We start from the raw sequence: 19,639 nt of genomic DNA on the forward strand, positions 1-19,639 counted from the left end.
CTGATCTTTTACAATGTGATATGTATTATTCTAAAACGGAAACTAATTTGTTTTAGTAGTGGGTTTTCTTTGCTATTTCAAAATGGATTCCGGTTATTGCTTTGCTTTCAGTGAATCTGCAGATTGGGAAGCCCACTTTCTTAGCATTCAGGGGTCTAAATCACAACTGAACCATTTCAAAAATAAGGGAAAGGTCCACCCCACTTCTTCACTGGGTCTCCTTTTGAACAGGATGGCTGATCACACAGGGCTCCTACTTTCCTGTGTGTTTCTCTAAAATGTTGCTATCATAATTTATCTTTACTCCCCTCCAGCTGTAACAGTCAGTTAAGTCTATGCACATGACATAATAGTTGCACTGTTACTTTCTAAAGCTTAATAGATATAACTATGAGTACACCCTTATCGCTATACCTCAAGTAAGGAAATTAGAACAGTTTACTTATAATGGGTGTAATGACAAAAACATTGTAGTACGTAAAATATTTAATCCATTTTTCTGGTGACTTTCTGAAAACTTCATTTGCTTCTAAAAACAATTTTACCTATGGCATTTCTATCTTGTAGGTACCTAAAGAACAACTTTTAGTGTCGATTCCTCTCCTGATAAATCATCTTCAAGCAGAAAGTATTGTTGTTCATACTTATGCAGCTCATGCTCTTGAAAGATTATTTACAATGAAGGGAACTAACAATACTACACTGTAAGTTTGTGTTCAGTCGCACCTTGTGTGATACTCACCCATTTCTTCTTTCGTTGTTCTAAATATTTGATGATTACATCACCCATTCTTAGATAGTATGATGCTGCTTTTAGCATTTTCTAAATCAGAGCTCCTCGGAGGAGCTATAACCCAGTGTTAGAACATCTACTTTGTGTGCAGAGGGTCCAAATTCAGTACTGGAGGGCTCTGTCCTGTTAGCATAGATAATAAGCTAGCTGAACCAGTGGGCTAACTCAGTAGAAGGCAGTTCGATATGTTCATAAGCCCCAGCTCTAGAGGGGCTTCTTAAATGGTTTGGCCTTCTCAGTTCCTTGTACCTTCTAATGGCATAGTTCTTCATCTATTCTCTCTCTCTGGTGTTTAGCCAGGATTGACTGACCTCCTCCCCATGAGAGTCTTGATTAGGAACTAGAAAAATATTGGGGGAGATTCAAGAACTTATTGTCTTTTTTCCCCTCTACAGGATTACAGCTGCAGAGATGGCACCGTATGTAGAAATGCTGCTGACAAATCTTTTTAAAGCTCTGACACTTCCAGGGTCATCTGAAAATGAATATATTATGAAAGGTGAGAGCTTATACTTATTAGAGGGCCACAGTGTTCCAATACATACACCTCTTTGCTCACTTGTTCATGGCTCTATCAGGCTGCTGCTTTGATGCAGTTTCTTTCTTAAATCTGTTGTCTTCCTTGAAATAATGGTGTTGCTTGGCCAGTTTCCTCTTGGTGACATTGACATGCAACCCAACCTGATGGGCTATGACTGACAGCCCAATCCTAACCTTCTCAGGCACAGCTAGATTGCATGGCCTATCCACAACAGGTTTGGAAATGGCTGGAAGTCTCCTCGGGGTGAGGAGATATTTTTGGCCAGTCCCTGCAATGTAGCTACTGGAGAGTGCAGGCAGCTTCTAAGACCAACCTTCCCTAAACCTTGTGGGGTCTTCTTTAAGGTCGCTCAGAGCACTATTTGACCGCCACATTGCTGCTGCCCACCATTGTGAAATTTGCTCTAATAGAAGGTGCTTGTTTGCGCATTGCATTGCATTGCAGGTTTTTTATAAATTCAGGATAGTAGGGGCAATGCAGCTGTTCCATTATGCCCATGGGGCGTCCATAACAGTGCTTGACTGATTCCTTGAGACCTAGTGCCGCCATTACCTGTCTGCAACATGCTTGGATATAAGTATGACAACTGCCAGCTCGAGCCATTTTTTGAGCTATAGCAAGAATAAAGTCCTTGAAAAATCCTGCTTTACGTGCCTATAGAAAAAGTAATAAATTAGTTCTTTGTCCTTGGTGCTTCATATAAGAGTTGCAATTTTTTGCAGACCATTAAATTGATGTGTAAAACATAATGCTGCGATTCGTTCTTCCTTCAGTAACATAAGTCTGTGAATTTGCAGCTATCATGAGAAGTTTTTCTCTGCTTCAGGAGGCCATAATTCCCTATATCCCTTCTCTCATCACTCAACTCACACAAAAACTGCTCGCTGTCAGTAAGGTAAGAAAACCACCAACTTTCATTAATTATGCCTGTTATCTTCTTCTGTTCTCTTTGTTGTCAGATGGGCTCAAACAGTAACTCATTGCCGGTTAGAATAGTCAAATCAGTCTTGTGGATCATTGATGGGTGCTTTTGTTAGGGAATCAAACTGTCTAAAGAAAGATACTGGTTGGGATTCAAAGGTCCCCTAACGTGATTTATGTGCCCAAAGTTATTGGGCTAATGTCTCTCAAATAGCAGCCTTTCAGTTGAATGGCTATATACTTTTATTTTTCTAAACTGTGGGGAATCCCAAAAGCTGTTTGTGAAATATATTTTATTGCAGCTGTTAAAATTAAAAAAGTATAAATGTTCCTACATGATAAACATAGGCTCTTCAGCTAGCTCTTGGATTCTAAGCCATTTGATGCTTTCATTGTAAATACAACCATTATAGTTTAATATACGCATTTTAGATGCAACACATTCAGAGTAGAAATGTGAATTGGACGTGTATAACCAGCCCCTTTACTCTTCTGTGTCTGTCTCCTCCCTGAACATAGTCTAGATAGGGTTTAGATGTTTGGGGCACAATCTAAAGGTCTTATGTGCAAACCTCACTGAAAAGAATGTGAACTGCACAGAACTTATCTGCGACTATTTTCAGATAATCGGCTCACGCTGCCTCCCATCCTTCACACATGAAAGCATTTTCCATTCTTGGCTTAAAACAAACGGGCAGTCCAATCCTGGGTTCCCGTGGCATGCAGCTGCAGCGGCACCGAAAACGGCTGCTGCCACATCCTGTGTGCCCCGGTCAGCTGCAGGCGGCACCTTGGGAGAAGGGGACTATTGTCCCCTTCTCCCAGGTAAGGGAAGTAGCCCTGCAATGGGGCTACTCAATTGACTGCCGACCAAAAGGTCGGCAGTGAAGTAAGAGCATACGTGTCAGGCAGCGAGCCCCACACAAATGCTCTGAATCAGGTGGAGCAGAGCTTCAATGGACCCACCTCCCTCCCTCCTGAGTGGAGGGACTTCCCTTCAAACTTTTCTGAGTGGTGAAGACCAGAAGTGATTGTGAGGAGCTCCAAAAGGATCTCTCCAGACTGGCAGAATGGGCAGCAAAATGGCAGATGCGCTTCAATGTCAGTAAGTGTAAAGTCATGCACATTGGGGCAAAAAAATCAAAACTTTAGATATAGGCTGATGGGTTCTGAGCTGTCTGTGACAGATCAGGAGAGAGATCTTGGGGTGGTGGTGGACAGGTCGATGAAAGTGTCGACCCAATGTGCGGCGGCAGTGAAGAAGGCCAATTCTATGCTTGGGATCATTAGGAAGGGTATTGAGAACAAAACGGCTAGTATTATAATGCCGTTGTACAAATCGATGGTAAGGCCACACCTGGAGTATTGTGTCCAGTTCTGGTCGCCGCATCTCAAAAAAGACATAGTGGAAATGGAAAAGGTGCAAAAGAGAGCGACTAAGATGATTACGGGGCTGGGGCACCTTCCTTATGAGGAAAGGCTACGGCGTTTGGGCCTCTTCAGCCTAGAAAAGAGACGCCTGAGGGGGGACATGATTGAGACATACAAAATTATGCAGGGGATGGACAGAGTGCATAGGAAGATGCTCTTTACACTCTACATAATACCAGAACCAGGGGACATCCACTAAAATTAAGTGTTGGGCGGGTTAGGACAGACAAAAGAAAATATTTCTTTACTCAGCGTGTGCTCGGTCTGTGGAACTCCTTGCCACAGGATATGGTGCTGGCGTCTAGCCTAGACACCTTTAAAAGGGGATTGGACAAGTTTCTGGAGGAAAAATCCATTATGGGGTACAAGCCGTGATGTGTATGCGCAACCTCCTGATTTTAGAAATGGGTTATGTCAGAATGCCAGATGCAAGGGAGGGCACCAGGATGAGGTCTCTTGTTATCTGGTGTGCTCCCTGGGGCATTTGGTGGGCCGCTGTGAGATACAGGAAGCTGGACTAGATGGGCCTATGGCCTGATCCAGTGCGGCTGTTCTTATGTTCTCCCCGCTCCCTCCCCCTGGCACGCCTGCTGCCCGCCGTCTCCCCGCCTTCCCCCACCCCCACTTTCTTCTCCACAGCTTGGTGGTCCGTGCGACCGCCTAGTGGTGGGGGCTGGGTGCTCACTCAGTGCTAGCCCAGTGCTGGGCTAGCACAGGTGCTCGCCCGGCAGTAAGCCGGCACATCAAGCCCAGGATTGGGCTCCAAGTCTGCTATTGCATATATACTCTGCAAACTATGGTTTGTAAACATTCACAATAAAAGGAGCCATAGTTTATGATTGTCTGACTGACAAGTAAATTGTGTCTGTTTATAACCATCTGACTTGGGTGGCTGTTGAATTTTTACCTGCTGTGGGCTAAAAATTTTAAATAGAGTTTAGTTGCAGAAGGAGAGAATGTGAAATAATGACCATTTTTTAACCACCTGTTCAGTCTAATTTTTAGCGCTTATTTATTAATGTAATTCTTGTGCAAGTGATATGAAGTTCTACAATAAGGCACCATTTGGCTATGAAAATGTATACGTTAATAGGCATTGTGTGAAACTCGGGCATTCTATGTATAGAATACCTAGGTGTTATCTATAGAATGCATGACAAAGTATGAAACAAGCTTATTAAGAAGCTTGTTTTGTTCCCATGTTGCATACAGTGTCTACCCCTTTGCAAAGTATGAAGGAAGCTTTTTTCGTTCTGACCTACTGTACTTTACCTAGGGATTTTAACAGAATACCTACCCAGCTAAACTTAACCTAAGCAAATAAGCTTCTTTCGTATTTTGCTAGGCATTCTGTAAAATGCCTGAATTCATACAATGCCTGTATTCAGCACTTGGCATGGTTTTGGAACTGGTGAGACTAGGTCCAAGGTTAACTCTTTGCTATTCTGTGATGCACATAGAATTCTCTTAACTATTTTTAATGTGTGTTTACTAGTAAACAACTTCCCTATTTTTGTTATGTGAAATTATAGTGGTGAATTTGTGTTGTTTGTTCATGTCTTGTTTTTAGAATCCAAGCAAGCCTCACTTCAATCATTACATGTTTGAATCAATTTGCTTGTCTATAAGGATAACTTGCAAAGCAAACCCTGCTGCTGTTGGAAGCTTTGAAGATGCATTGTTCATGGTGTTCACTGAGATTCTGCAGAATGATGTGCAAGGTATAAATAAAATATTAGGTGGTTTGCCTGAAGTACATAATTACAGTAAATCTGTTTCACAGTCTGCTGCACACAGTGTCTATGATTCAAGTAGTATTATTTATGTACGCCCAGTCATGCCAAGTAACTGTATAATTCTGCATTTTAAATAAGAGAGAATATACTTGATTCCTCATACCCAGGCAGTTTTGCCTCCTGCAGTGTTGTCCAAACTAAAGCAAGTCAGTGAAAACAGTATTTCATGTAATAATCTTGGGCATTCTGTGTAGCACTATTGGTGCCTCCTACATATGAACTCACACTTCATTTCACTATTTGTTTTTTCATGTGAACTTCTTCCCCTTTCAACAGAGTTCATTCCGTATGTATTTCAAGTGATGTCTCTACTCCTGGAGATGCATAAAAATGATATTCCATCATCCTACATGGCCTTATTTCCACATCTGCTCCAGCCAGTCTTGTGGGAGAGATCAGGAAACATCCCCCCTCTGGTGAGACTCCTTCAGGCCTACTTGGAGAGAGGTGCCAGTACGATAGCAAATGCTGCAGCTGACAAAATTGTACGTATATGTAGTGCATATGTAGTGAATTTTCAAATTCTATCTCTTGTGTGTGTGTAAGAATATGTGATTGACAGAGATGAATGAAGCTCCCTTACATATCTTAGAAATTCAAGTTTTTTCTAAACTAGGTTCATGTAGCTGCCAAATGGCTTTAGATATAGTCCCCATCATTAAGGGAAAAAAGACACAAGCCTGTACCAGACTGCAGTCCCAGATGGTCACAAAGGTCCTGTATGTATGCTCTTGCTGTAGCAGCACAAACATATTTTGGGTTGAACGTTCTTCAGCTGAACATGTTAGAAATTACATACTGGGAAGGTTACTGCCTTCTTTCTTGTTTGATTTGGATATTGTACTTCTGTGCTGAGTATTGAGTATGCACTAACTATATGCAAACAACCAAGGCTGCCAACCTTCTGCAGCTCATTTTCTTCCCTTGGCCCAAATACAGCAATCTCTTCTATTATACGAACACTTCATTTCTCTATTTGGAGCGTCCTTGCAAGTTCCTGTCCTACCAGTTTTCATATGCTGATGGTTGCTTAAAAGGATAAAAAGAACTACTGTTTGAGAGCTTCCCCTGCTTGTTGCATAGAGCAGCTTATTTGCCTCAAGTGACTGTGTGCATGCTTGGTCTAAAGCTCTTGAATGAATTTGATATAAGGGTGTTTCTCCTTTCCAGTAAGAGTATAGATTGCTTTCAGTAGCACATTCTGTGTTTCCTAATATGACTGAACGCATGAAAGTGATCTGAAATTCTTGAGTTATATTACTCAAATTTTTACCCACTCGTAAACACAGGAGTGTCCAGGGGTCTTTGGCTGAATTGCTTTAATATTTGTTTCCAGCAGAAATTCTCTCTGGGGTGCTTTAATTTGTTAGTGGTTGCCAGCTTGTTGTATTATAACCAAAACCTACTTTGTAATCTGTGTGTTTGCCTTTTTTTCTCCCCCCCCCCCCCCAATTTGCAGCCTGGACTGCTAGGAGTGTTCCAGAAACTTATTGCTTCTAAACTTAATGACCATCAGGGATTCTATCTTCTCAACAGTATTGTAGAGCATATGCCTCCGTAAGTATGAATGTACAAAATTCAAGTGGTTTTTGTGTTTTGTTTTTTGCTATTACTTGTTCTGGGTGTTTGAGTCTAATGGCACTCATTCAAAACGTATGGAAAATTGTAAAGTACTCTGAATGAAATGGTGACCTATATAACCAGTTTGTTTATATTCCTTTTAAATCTTTAGTGAATCCATTGATCAATACAGAAAGCAGATCTTCATACTGCTATTCCAAAGACTTCAGAATTCCAAAACAACAAAATTTATCAAAAGTAAGTGTATTGTTTGTCCAACAGTTTGGGGAGGAGCACTAGAACTGAGTAAACTTCTTGCAGGGGCAAATCTCAAATGTGGGAGATTTGAAGATCTAGAGTCTAGAATGTTTTTACAGCCTAATGCTAAATATATTGACCTGGAAGTAAATCCCATTTATTTCAGTGGCACCTAAGAATATTTGATTAGGATTAGAATATCTATCTCTGTGCTTTCAAAAATGAAGTGCATGCCAATCAATATGATGGGATTTAGAAATGTACGGTGGAGTGGCAGCTTTTGTGTGAACTTAGTAGCAGGCTGGAAAGTAAGAGTTCATGGTGGAGTTTCTCTTTCTGGGATAGCAGCAAGATGAAACTGTCACTTCAAATGGCAGATGTGCAGGTGGCACCATGGTCATCTCTGCTGTTACCTGCATCCCCCTTCATGGCTTCCCCACTCCTGTCACTTTGTTTTCTTAAAATGGCAGTACAGACAAATGGGGTCTAGGAAAAGGAAATTGGGATCAACAGAGAGTGGTCATCACCATACTCCTCTGCAGTTTCAGAAAAGGAGAAAACCAAACAGAGAGAAGTAGCCTAGCGGCCACTTCTTTTACCTAATCCCTGTTCGGCCAGACTTCCATTTGAAGTGGAAGCAGGGGTGGGTGGAAGAACGATGGAGGGATGCAGTTGGTATAAGTGCCCTGGTAGGTTGAGAAGAAAGCTGCTGGGAAAGCTGCTGGGGGCATGTTTGGGTCAGAGAGGAAGGCAGAAAGCGTTTTGTACCCCAAGGGAGGACTCGGATTGTAGGCAAAGCCTCAAGTTTTTGGTTCAGGCAGATCCAGGGCTCAGGCCAGTCCTGGATAGTAGCTCTGTAAAAGCAGAAAAGAAGCTTTCAGTTACTGGACAGGCAGAACTGTTACAGATACTTGTTAATTTAGTAGAAGGGATGAGACCTTCTCATGTTTTTGGAGTGTTTTGCAACTTCTGATTATTCTTCTTTTAATAGGTTTCTTAGTGTTTATCAACTTATACTGTGTAAAATACGGAGCATTAGCACTTCAAGAAATATTTGACAGTATACAGCCAAAGTGAGTACCTTTTTAACATTTTGTTCGTTTTATACCAGGGATGGCCAATGCTTTGTCCCAGGCAGAGGTCTAGGAATTGGAATTGTGTTTTGCAGCCCAAACCGAATTGACCAGGCTTCATTATGAAGTTTATGCTATCTTGCTGTGAAACCATCAAAACTTTAGATCACATGTGATCAGGCATTGCTGGGTCATGTATGCAAAATCCCTAAAGAGGAATGTAACATTGAAGCATGAATTCTTTCCTCTTTACTGTGTAGTAGTAGTAGTAGTAGTAGTAGTAGTAGTAGTAGTAGTAAACAACTTTATTTATACCCCGCCCTTCTCCCCAAAGGGACCCAGGGCGGCTTACAACATGTTAAAAACAGATTAAAGCATAATTTAACAAACAGATAAAAACATATTAAAACACATTAACAGATACCATAAAAACAGTAGTCAGATAAAAAGATAAAAAAGAGCATAAAGCAGCAAATCATAGAGGACTCAAGCCTGTAAAAAATACTAAAAGATGTAAAAAAAGATGTTAAAAAGGCCATGAACTCAGAAGGCTTCTTTAAACAAAAGGGTCTTCAGGCCTCGCCGAAAAGTCTCAAGAGAGGGAGCCATTCTCAAGTCAAGGGGAAGGGCGTTCCATAACATTTGTGCTACTACTGAGAAGGCCCTATTTCTTGCTGCCGCCCCACGTACCTCCTTAGGCAGCGGCACTTGTAAAAAGGCCTTCTCTGATGACCTAAGAGGACGAGCTGGATTGTGCGGAAGTAGGCGATCTCTAAGATACCCTGGCCCAGAGCAGTATAGGGCTTTAAAGGTCAAAACCAGCACCTTGAATTAGGTTTAAAACATGCTTTTGACCTAAATTTGACACAGTCACCAAGGGTTGGATAACATAACTTTCTGGAATTTGTTCCTAGCCCACAGTTTGGAAATCCCTACTTGACTATTACTAACCAAATGTTTGTTGTCATTAGGAATGAGATGTGTGTGAAGGGAGTGCTTATATATTGCAAGGACCTTTGGGGACGGTACTCTGCATTTCTGTGCACTCTGTATGCATATTGTAGCGCTTCAAATACCAAGTGGTGGCCAAATTTTAAACCTCATAACAGTTGCCCCTAAGTGTTGTAGTAGTAGTAGTAGTAGTAGTAGTAGTAGTAGTAGTAGTAGTAGTAACTTTATTGTCATTGTGCTACAGCACAACGAAATTTATGCACCTTTGAGATACAAGCATAAATATATACCACAATTCCAACCATCACTCTACACACTCACCCACACATTCTATACAACATGCATCATAATATAAAAATGGTATAACACACCATAATGCCCAGGAGCATGGTATCAACTATATCGCCTTATTCAACGTAATTATGGTTGTGGGATAAAAACTGTTCAGGAATCGTGTGGTGTGTGCTCTAATAGTTCTGTATCGTCTAACCGAAGGCAAGTGTTCCTTGTGTTCCTAAGTGTTCCTTTCCCTATAGGAGTGAATTTTCTCTATAGGAGTGAATTAAGCCATTCCTGCCCAGTGTTGCATATATGCAACAGAACCAATGTGTACACCTGTGGTCCGGGCAAAAATGGGTTAAAATAATTATCTTATGTTAGAGAAACTAAAGAGGTGCACTAAGGAATATCATTGAGGTGGAAACTAAATCTGATCCCTGACTCAGAGCCCCCCCCCTCCCAGTTATTGAGAATCAAGCTTACTATCTATCTACGAAGCCCCATCTGTCTAAAACAATACTTTTCATGAACACTGGAAGAAAAAATTGAAGAATTCTTTGAGTCCAAACCAGCGCCTTCAGACATAGTCCTGTTGTCCAGCCAAGAAAGTATCTCACTAAGTGATTTTTCCTTCGGTTTTTTGTCACGTGGCTAGAATGACCAGGTTGCAGGAATGAAGATAGAAGTAATATCACCATGACAACTGCTTAGGATCCTGTTACAGTGAGACTGAGCCAGAAGTTACAGAGAGTTTAGACATTGTTGCATGTTTTACCCTGTATTAACTCATTTCTGCCCTGCCCACAGGTGTATACATTTGATCCCTGTTGCATATATGCAACATTGGGCAGAAATGGCTTTAATTTCCATTGTGAAAGCTGTTGTTTCAGCCAGAGGACAGAGTTGTGTTAGCCCCATTTGTAAGTATTCTGGCATTGGTAGTGAGGTGCTTCAGTACATAAAACCCTTAGTGCAGGGTTAGGTTTCAGAAGAGAATGTGAAGTGGATCCAAGTCTGTTTAACTTAAGTAAAGTTTTCTGAGCTGTACCTCTAGCCCAACAATGCTGAGCCCTCCTAATGCCATAAAGCAGTGGTTCTCAAACTTTGAGGGAGCTTTACTCCCTCAGTAAGTCTTTGCAGGGGAGGAGCTAGGGCAGTGACTTGATCCCTAGGATCATGTTACTAAGGGGGGTGCTTTCACTTACTTGTAAGTAGGTAGGGCTGCTGGAGGCTGCAGGAGATGTGGGAAGCCCTGAGCATCCTTCCCCAAGGCTGCCCCAAAGATTTATAAGCAGTACAGCACACAGTATTATTTATTCATTTATAAGCAGTACAGCACACTAATATGGCCATATGCCCATATAACTTCATTTGCTTGCTTTACTGGATTGTCATCAGATTAATCTTACAGGTCTAAAGATTCCCAAGTTGACTGTGTTCATCTATATATCTGATATACTGTATTATTATTATTATTATTATTATTATTATTATTATTATTATTATTAACAGTATTTATATACTGCTTTTCAACTAAAAGTTCACAAAGCGGTTTACAGAAAAAAATCAAATAACTCATGGCTCCCTGTCCCAAAAGGGCTCACAATCTAAAAAGATGCAAATGAATACCAGCAGACAGCCACTAGAACAGACAGTACTGGGGTGAGGTGGGCCAGTTACTCTCCCCCTGCTAAAAAAAGGAGCACCCACTTGAAAAAGTGCCTCTTACCCAATTAGCAGGGGTAAATTAGATATACTGTATCTCTAAATGTCTGTATATAACCTAGAACAGGGGTCTCTGAACATTTTGGCCAGAGGGCCGCATCAAATATCTGACATGGTGTTGAGGGCTGGAAAAAAATTTAAATATAAAATTTATATAAATAAATTAGAGATGGAACTTAGATGACTGAATAAATGAATGAATGAGTTCATTCCTTCAAACTCTCTGGCCCTTAGAACACCCTCCAGACGCAACCAGAGCACAGTTCCAGTCATGTTTGGCCAAGTGGGCCGGAGACAAGAGGCTGGCCGTGGGCTGGATAGAGGCTTGCCGCGGGCAGCATGTGGCCCCTGGGATGGGGTTTGGAGACCCATGACCTAGAGACTGCCTTAGATCAGGGTGGTTCAACTTTCTGCAGCACGGGTGTGACCCTTGCATGACCTCTGGCTGGGCTGACCTAGAAGTGATTAGCAGTGACTTGATGATGTGACTGCCAATTACTTCCATGTTCGGAGCCTGCTGAAGTCATTCGGCATGCTCAGAACAGAGGCAGCGGAGGTGGGCGTGGCGGGGCTTTTTGATCTTCCTGCTGCAGCGTTCCAGTTTCTCTTTCTCCAAAGGAGAATCCAGAATAGTGCTGCAGGAAGACTGAAAATCTTCTGAAGCTGGAGGAGGTGGTGGCAGGGTTGTGGCAGGGCTTTTGGGGGTCATCAAAAAGGGCCTCGGGGCCACATGTGGCCCACCACATGTTGGACCACCTTGCCTTAGACATCTGTTATGGCAAGTTTAAAATGGGGCTTTTTTATATAACAGGATGTTTGGAATGGTTTTGGAGAAAATCATAATACCAGAAATACAGAAAGTATCTGGACAAGTGGAGAAGAAAATCTGTGCAGTTGGCATCACAAAAATACTCACAGAATGCCCTCCAATGATGGACACAGAGTACACAAAACTGTGGTAAGTGCAGCTTTTCCTTTGGTGAAAAAGCTGATAATTGAGGCTGCAGCTGAACAATACTGTTGCTGAGGTTGAAGAGGAAAACTCCTCTTGGAAGGAAAGAAACACAGATTCAATCAGTTTGCAACCAAGATATCTGCAGGAGTTGAAATACCTGTCTGACTTGCTTCCTTGCTCCCCAAAGCTTGAAATGCCAATCCATGTAGTCTCTTCTAGTTGGAGAAAACATGATGGCAAGGAGAAAATTGCTAAAGAATTAGGGTGGAAAGTTCAGACATTGATGTTTCAACTAATTATTTCAGCATCTAAATGTCTTCAGGAGTTGATTTAGTGATAATGTAGTCAGGATATAAGTTTTGTAAGATAAGTGGTTGATGTTAATTGGCAACTGCATTTTAGTATCTTCAGAGTTGTGATGCAAAGCTGACTAATTATATGCAAACAAAAAACAAACATTGAGCTCATGACATGTTTTCACATGTGGAATTCAGTTGCTTGCTGTGTTATGTAATAATGTAATATTACATTATGTTATGTATGTAACTGTTATGTAATTATGTAATGTAACAAGGGATACATTATTTTTTAAGTAGCAGTAAACTGGTGGAATATTCTGCTTATTTTATGCCCATTGTTCGCTATTTTTTGTAGTGCTTGAAATGCAGAATATTTCGGTTTATGTTCTCCTTTTGAAAACTGGGTGAACAACTTTCCCATATTCCTTGCTTAGCTGAGAGAGAATGTAAATGAAGGCAGAGGATTTTATAGCCCTGTTCTGCATTCAGGCAAAGGGAAGTAATAAAATCCACATTGCTAAGTTAGGAGCAGTAGGAACTGGTGTTGAATGTTAAAGTGCTAGCAAAAGTGACATTCAAGTGCGGTTGCCACTAGGAAAGTACAGTCTTTGTGGTGGTAGTTATACCCTAAATGGTGGATATACTGTAATTGAAACGAACTTGAAGATTGAATAATACAGAAAATGAGTAAAGTACAAAGCAGAGTAGAACCAAGAAGGGAACATATTGCTTTCTGGAACACCTTCAGATGCAGAAACACAGCCAGTCTGCAAACAGGCTTTTCTATGATTTTCCTTCATTCTTATAGTTTATCCTGTTGTCAATTACTGCTCTGGCTCAGATAAATGGCTTTGGCATAGTCCTGTTCAACAGCATGTGTCTTCTATTTAGGACGCCTCTCCTTCAGGCCCTCATTGGTCTCTTTGAGTTGCCTGAAGATGATACCCTTCCTGATGAAGAACATTTCATTGACATTGAAGACACCCCAGGTTACCAGACTGCATTCTCTCAGCTTGCATTTGCTGGGAAAAAAGAACATGATCCAGTGGGCCAAATTGTCAACAATCCTAAAATCCATCTTGCTCAGTCTCTTCATAGATTGTCTACTGCATGTCCAGGCAGGGTATGTGACTAATATGTGGCTATAATATCTGGCTTTGGGGATGGAAATAGAAGTGAACGAAATAATTTATTTCTCTTAAGTTCTCTTATCTTCAGAGGCAGGGTGTTCTAAAATTAGAGGGTCATATGTGTGTGTGCTCTACTGCCATCCTGAGTGGACTTGGTTAGAATTAAATTCTGTTTACATAAGAGGTGCCTTGCTGGATCAGATGAAGCCCATCTAGTCCAGCTTCCTGGTATCTCACAGTGGCTCATCAGATGCCTCTTGGAGAACACACAGGAAACTAAACTAGAGGGACCTTTGGCCTGATCCAATGGGGCTTTTCTTATGTACATGACAATAAGATACCTGTGTCCTGTTGGTTTAAATCAGTCGTATTTCCAAATGTGGTGGGGATGGGAGTGTTAACAGTCTACTGTGACTGATTTCCGTAGGACACACTTTACCACTTTACTGAAAACCAACACTTTTCAGATTATCCGATTCTGAAATGTTTTAATATGTCATTTAGATTTAGTCAGCAACTAGATTGGGCAGCCACCTATTTTTAGTCTCAAGCACTGGGTAAGGTTGCCTCAACAGAGTCCATTGCGCTAACCCCAGGCAGTAAGCCAAAAGAGGAGGAGGAGGAATTTCTGCAAACCATTTGCGTTTGGGGACAGGAGCATAACTTTCTAGCTAGCTGGGCTGAAGCAAAAGTGGGAGGAAGCAAATTCATGTGTGTAGTTGGGCAACTATATTCATGAGTCTGCATACAATCCCCTTCCTTTCCTGTCCAAAGTTGAGAGCTGCTGCTCCTCCTTCTGCTCCCCCATGGCTTAAAGGATTGGGACCATTATATGTGCGCTGATCCTCAATGGCCAGAGCCATTTGCTCCTGTTGTTTCTGCAGGAAGTAAGGTGCAGGCAATTTCTTCCCAGTGCTAGCAGGAAAACGAAGCAGCGGTGAAGAACATGCAAGGATGCGCACAATTCAATTGAATGCTTTAGGATTGGGGAAACGAAAATATTTTATGTACTTGGTATCACCAGGCTGATGTTGCCTGGAAGTCCCTGTGATTTAAGTGTATATAAATAGCTCTGCTTTGTCTTGTGTATTTAAGGTACCCTCAATGCTGAGTACTAGCCTGAATGCAGAAGCTTTGCAGTTTCTTCAAGGATACTTACAAGCTGCAAGCGTGACTTTGCTGTGACCTTGTTTTGGGTGGCAGAGCTTCAAAGTTGTGTCAAAGAACGCTGATATTGACTGTCTTCTAAGTAAAGCTTGGACCGGACGAAGCAAGTTGCTACTTCAAAAACACATCAGCTGAATTGTTGCTTGATGCAGAATCTGAAAGTGATTTTGTTCATGTGATCATAGATAAAGAAGCAGGTGACTTTCTCATTCCCAGTTTGCTTTTTCAAAGGGAATAGTGATGGAAGTTTATCGTTTTGGATTGATTCGAGTTCCACATCTGCAGTGCTTGGGTAACATTTTAAAATGTGTAAAGCACTGGCTGCAAACTCATGTCGTGTCACTAAAATTCCTTTTTCAGTTCATCATTTGTATTTCTTTTGTGTCTTTAAAACTTATCTGAATTGTGAATAAATAAGCTCTTGTTTAAAGTGTCTGTCTAGCAATGTATGTCTTACTGTATCCGAATAAAGTGTAGTTGTCTGCATAGGAAGCTATCAGTTAGTCCCATGCTGTGTGCCCAGTACCTTTAACTTGGCTTGCTACCTAAGCTTTATCCTAATGCTATTCATAACAAAGTTTAAATTGTGTTTGGAGATGCACCTTCTTTGCATTTTGAGCTTCATTAGTAAAGTGTGAGGAGCAATACTTTACAAAAGCACACGTTTGCCTGACAGGCTATGCTTAGCTATAACGTACAGTGTCTATTAAATTTAATTCATGCAGATGCTTCCTTTTAAGCAAATTACATTAAGCTAAATGTGGGACTTGCTGGTATTCTTCAGCTTTGTGTCTGAAAATCCAGACATTAATGTGATAGCTAAAGGTAACAAATTGTGTTGTGGAACCTGCATATCTTGCAACACAGGCCTGTGCATGTTTACTCAGACGTAATTCCCATTGTGCCCTGTGGGGCTTACGTGTTGGTAATTGTGTTTAGGAGTGCAGCCTTAGCAAATTCTGCCAAGAGTGTGTAATCACTAATAGTGTTCAAAATGTGTTATGAATGTCTGAGAGACTTCTATCAAACTAAGCTGGTTTGGGCTTCCAGGTAGATACAGAAAATGAAAACGGTTACACAGAATGGTCTTGAAGGCTATGTTTAGGTTGTCTTATGAGCGGTTTTGAGACGGCAGACAGAATGACAAGTACCTTGCAAATTAAAAGAAGAGTACTGCTAAAAATAACCTTATCATTGCCGTTTCCACAATTTTATAAAATGTGAAGTTTTCTGAAAGCTATTACTATGCAAGTGTAACATTAGCAGCACCAGGCCCAGGGCATTATCTGGAAAGCATATGAGGCAGGTCAGTTGCTATGAAGCTAATGTTTGGATTTGGGTGCTTCATAAATGGAAAAATGTCTAAGAACCATGAGCATGCCTCACCCTGGAGCAAGAGTAGGACGCAAGGAAAATAAACCCCTATTTTTCTTTTTTAAAAGGACCCAGCTGTATGTTGATACAGTGTGGACTTGTCACCAAGTTTGTATATTGTATGAGAAATCAGTCCTTGATATCAGAGCCTATTGGAAGTGACAAGCCTGTGAGCCTTTTTAAAAGATTTTTTTGTATAATTGGATTCTTGTGTTCTATAAGGCGCCTCTTGTATTAAAGTTGGGGCATGTTCACACAATATATTTGTTTTCCTTCAGGCAGCCCTGTGTTTTCTCAGGCACTTGAACAGATGTAATGTGCGAACTTGAGTAATTACCACCGACTGCCGTAATTTCAGTGAGATTTTAATTTTTTTATAAAATGTGTTCTGCCCCCACAGGGGCCACTATGTCCAGATGTTTTCTATCCAGACATTACAGTCACAAATATTGCTGCTGGTAAACGCTGGTCTTGGGTATCTATGGAAACATATACAGGTGACAGTTAAGACTCATGTGTGTGAATTGGCCTTAATTGCAAGGATAACGTAAATAAACCTGACAAAATGACCTGAAAAAAGGAAGTTTGCAAAAATGGTACAATGTCATGATGGTTATAACTGAAAGATTGAATGTTTCATAATTTTGCTGATAAAGCCAAGCTCCTCTGTTCAGAATTTATTGTCTGTGGAGGTTCAGATCCTCCTTCAGCCACAAGGTGGCCTTGAACAAATCACTACCTCATCCTCATCTGAGAATCAAACTTCTGCACTGTGTTGCACTTGTGATGATGAAGCCTCTGGCACTTCATTGGCTGAACTGATGTGATGGTTTGAAATGTTCAATTGCTCAGTGAACAAAACAGTTCATAGTTTAGCTTCTTTGAAGAAGGGAATTTTTTCAGTTTGACTGGAGTTAAGACCTTGCATAAGAATGGCTGAAGATTAGGAAAGAGGGCCCACGACCTGAAAGACAGCCCCAACGGAAGGATGTGAAGTGGGTTGTGGACTGAGGAAAAAAACATGAAGGAAAGGTAGGGAGAAAGAAGGAGGTTTGAGGAAAAGATGAAGAAAGAAGTTTCTAAAATTTTGGGGGGTGGCCTCTGAGTAATCTTCACCTTAGATGGGGAGAGGAATGCCTTGAAATCTGACCTGAGGAAGATCTGGGTGGTTGAGAAGAGCCAAATGAAAAATAGAACTGATGTTATGCACTATTAGCAGGAAGGAAGTGTGCATGTGAGGGAGATGTTGAAAGCTGAGGGGGGCAAGAATTGCTAGATCTGAAGTCTATACCCTGATGGAGAATTCTGCAGGTCATGGTTTTTACTGTCACTGCAGTATTGGCGTCCCGACGATTCTAAAGGGCCAATGAGGGCTAAGAAGCATTGAGTGAAAGAGAAGAGCTTGCGTGAATTTGTTGCAAAAGATTATATGTCCGGATTATTATTATAGTTTGATTTTTTTAAAAAAATAAAGGTTTTTTCCGTTTTGACTTTTCAGGAGGTAGCAAGACAATTCTCAGCCCTTATCTGTCCCATTAAAGCTGGGAAGACTTGTCAAATTTAACAAGATTGGTTCAAATGCATGTTTTAGCAGTGTTTTATGCCTTTGCTTGCATAGTTATTCAAGGATGCTGTTTGATAATTATCCTATTTGACATGCAGGAGCAGGGAGCAGCTACTTTAGAAATCGTGTATAAATAAAAAATGTATTGGGAACATAGTTTCCAAGGAGAGCATGGTTCAACTTCTGGCTCTCAGCCTCAGTTCTCCATCTATAATGCAAGAATCACACCTTGCAGAATGAGTTGTTTTTGAAGGCAAGTAGGTGGAGGATAACACGTTCTGTGACATGTTGGGGAGCAACTGGTCGATTGTGGTATCAGGTTTCATAGGCAATGCTCTATTTTAGAGATGGCTATTTCACTTGTCCCCAGTTGCTGTAACATTTCAATCTAGTTATAGTAAAAAGGTTTGCTTGCCATTTCACTCATCAGCAAAAGAAAAATGTTTGTCATAAGAAGTAGATTCCATGCTTTAATGTTACATTCCCTTTTGGATTTTGCATGTAATCTGTAACTTTACATATTTGTACCGTTAACCCTGAATCCATGTGCTGCCTAACTGCGAAACTCTATCTACTACTTATTAGGGCTGTCACCTGATTAAAGAAGTTTTAGTTGATTGATTGTATGAGTTTTAGTTGATTATATTTGCATCGATCTGCATTATGCATAACATAGGTAACTGTGAAGAAAGAACATGCTTTCTGAGGCAGACTACTTGTAAGTAAGTCATGCTAATATCAAAGGGGTGTACTTCAAAGATAATTGAATACTTGTAGTTGCGTTTGAAGTATCCAGTGAGATATATTAGGAAGTCAGTATGCTAAGCATTTTACTTGTCAAAATGATTCCTTCAGAGGTAAGGATGTTTTGGCACATAAGAGAGCTGTATGCAAGATCTTCTCAGTTCTTTGTGTGAATGTAAAAAATGGCAGATGTATCTAAAAAGTGTAATCTGTGGGAGATCATTGATAAAATGCTGAAACTATTCTTGCAATAGAGCTTGGCTATACTATATTCTTAGAATACTTTTATTGTTACTATAGAGCTCTAGAGTGTGGTCACCTGTACAATCTGAAAATCCCACATCCATCAAAGTACTCATTATTTCACCTTTGTCCAAGTACTTGTGTAGCTCTGCTGGCTAGCAGATACAAGTTTAAGAACATAAACAGCCCTGCTAAATCAGGCCAAAAGCCCATCTGGTTCAGCATCTGTTTCTCACAGTGGCCCACCAGGTGCCTCTAGGACATATACTATATTCACAGTAACCTAATGGACAGCTTATGGCAGTGATTTTTAACCATTTTCATCTCGCAGCACACCGAAAGGACAATAAAATGGTCAAGGCACACCATCAATGTTTTAACCATTGACAAGGCACACCTTGGTGGGAGGGGCTCACATCTCCCAATGGCTCTACTAATAAATAACCCTCTCTCAAATTCCCATGGCACACCCTGGGACCATTAGTGGCACGCCAGTGTGCCGTGGCACAGTGGTTGAAAATTGAGAATGGCAACCAGCCACTACTTTGATTCCAATTGGTAGACTGTTTGGCCCAATCCTAGCCAACATTCCAGCACTGATGCAATAGCAATGCAGCTACAAGGTAAGGGAACAAACATTCCCTTACCTTGAGTAGGCCTTCATGACTGCCACCCCCCCCCGACTGCGGGATGCAGCGCACATCCATTGGCATAGATGCATCAGCACTGGAAAGGAGGATAGGATTGGGCCCTTTCTGGTTCTCATAAAAGAACAGTAGATGGTGCTAGCTTGAAGCCTGCTCACCTACCTGCCTGTATATCAACACATGTGTGG

At 41.1% G+C, this 19,639-nt stretch overlaps 1 protein-coding gene across 2 annotated transcripts in view; it reads left to right on the top strand.

Annotated features, from left to right (window-relative positions):
• Positions 1 to 18,434, top strand: part of CSE1L (chromosome segregation 1 like) — a 38,196-nt gene extending 19,762 nt beyond the window's left edge. For both annotated transcript variants that reach the window (XM_066623951.1, XM_066623952.1), the window contains exons 15-25: positions 568 to 704; positions 1,189 to 1,292; positions 2,132 to 2,229; positions 5,257 to 5,407; positions 5,759 to 5,967; positions 6,942 to 7,039; positions 7,215 to 7,300; positions 8,292 to 8,373; positions 12,140 to 12,286; positions 13,474 to 13,705; positions 14,808 to 18,434. In XM_066623951.1, the coding sequence (XP_066480048.1) occupies positions 568 to 704; positions 1,189 to 1,292; positions 2,132 to 2,229; positions 5,257 to 5,407; positions 5,759 to 5,967; positions 6,942 to 7,039; positions 7,215 to 7,300; positions 8,292 to 8,373; positions 12,140 to 12,286; positions 13,474 to 13,705; positions 14,808 to 14,897 (1,434 nt within the window). In that variant the 3' untranslated portion in view covers positions 14,898 to 18,434. The remainder of the gene's footprint in view (positions 1 to 567; positions 705 to 1,188; positions 1,293 to 2,131; positions 2,230 to 5,256; positions 5,408 to 5,758; positions 5,968 to 6,941; positions 7,040 to 7,214; positions 7,301 to 8,291; positions 8,374 to 12,139; positions 12,287 to 13,473; positions 13,706 to 14,807) is intronic.
• Positions 18,435 to 19,639: the final 1,205 nt, after the last annotated feature.

The sequence above is a fragment of the Tiliqua scincoides genome, chromosome 4, assembly GCF_035046505.1.
Source record: "Tiliqua scincoides isolate rTilSci1 chromosome 4, rTilSci1.hap2, whole genome shotgun sequence".
In the NCBI taxonomy this organism is placed as follows: domain Eukaryota; kingdom Metazoa; phylum Chordata; class Lepidosauria; order Squamata; family Scincidae; genus Tiliqua; species Tiliqua scincoides.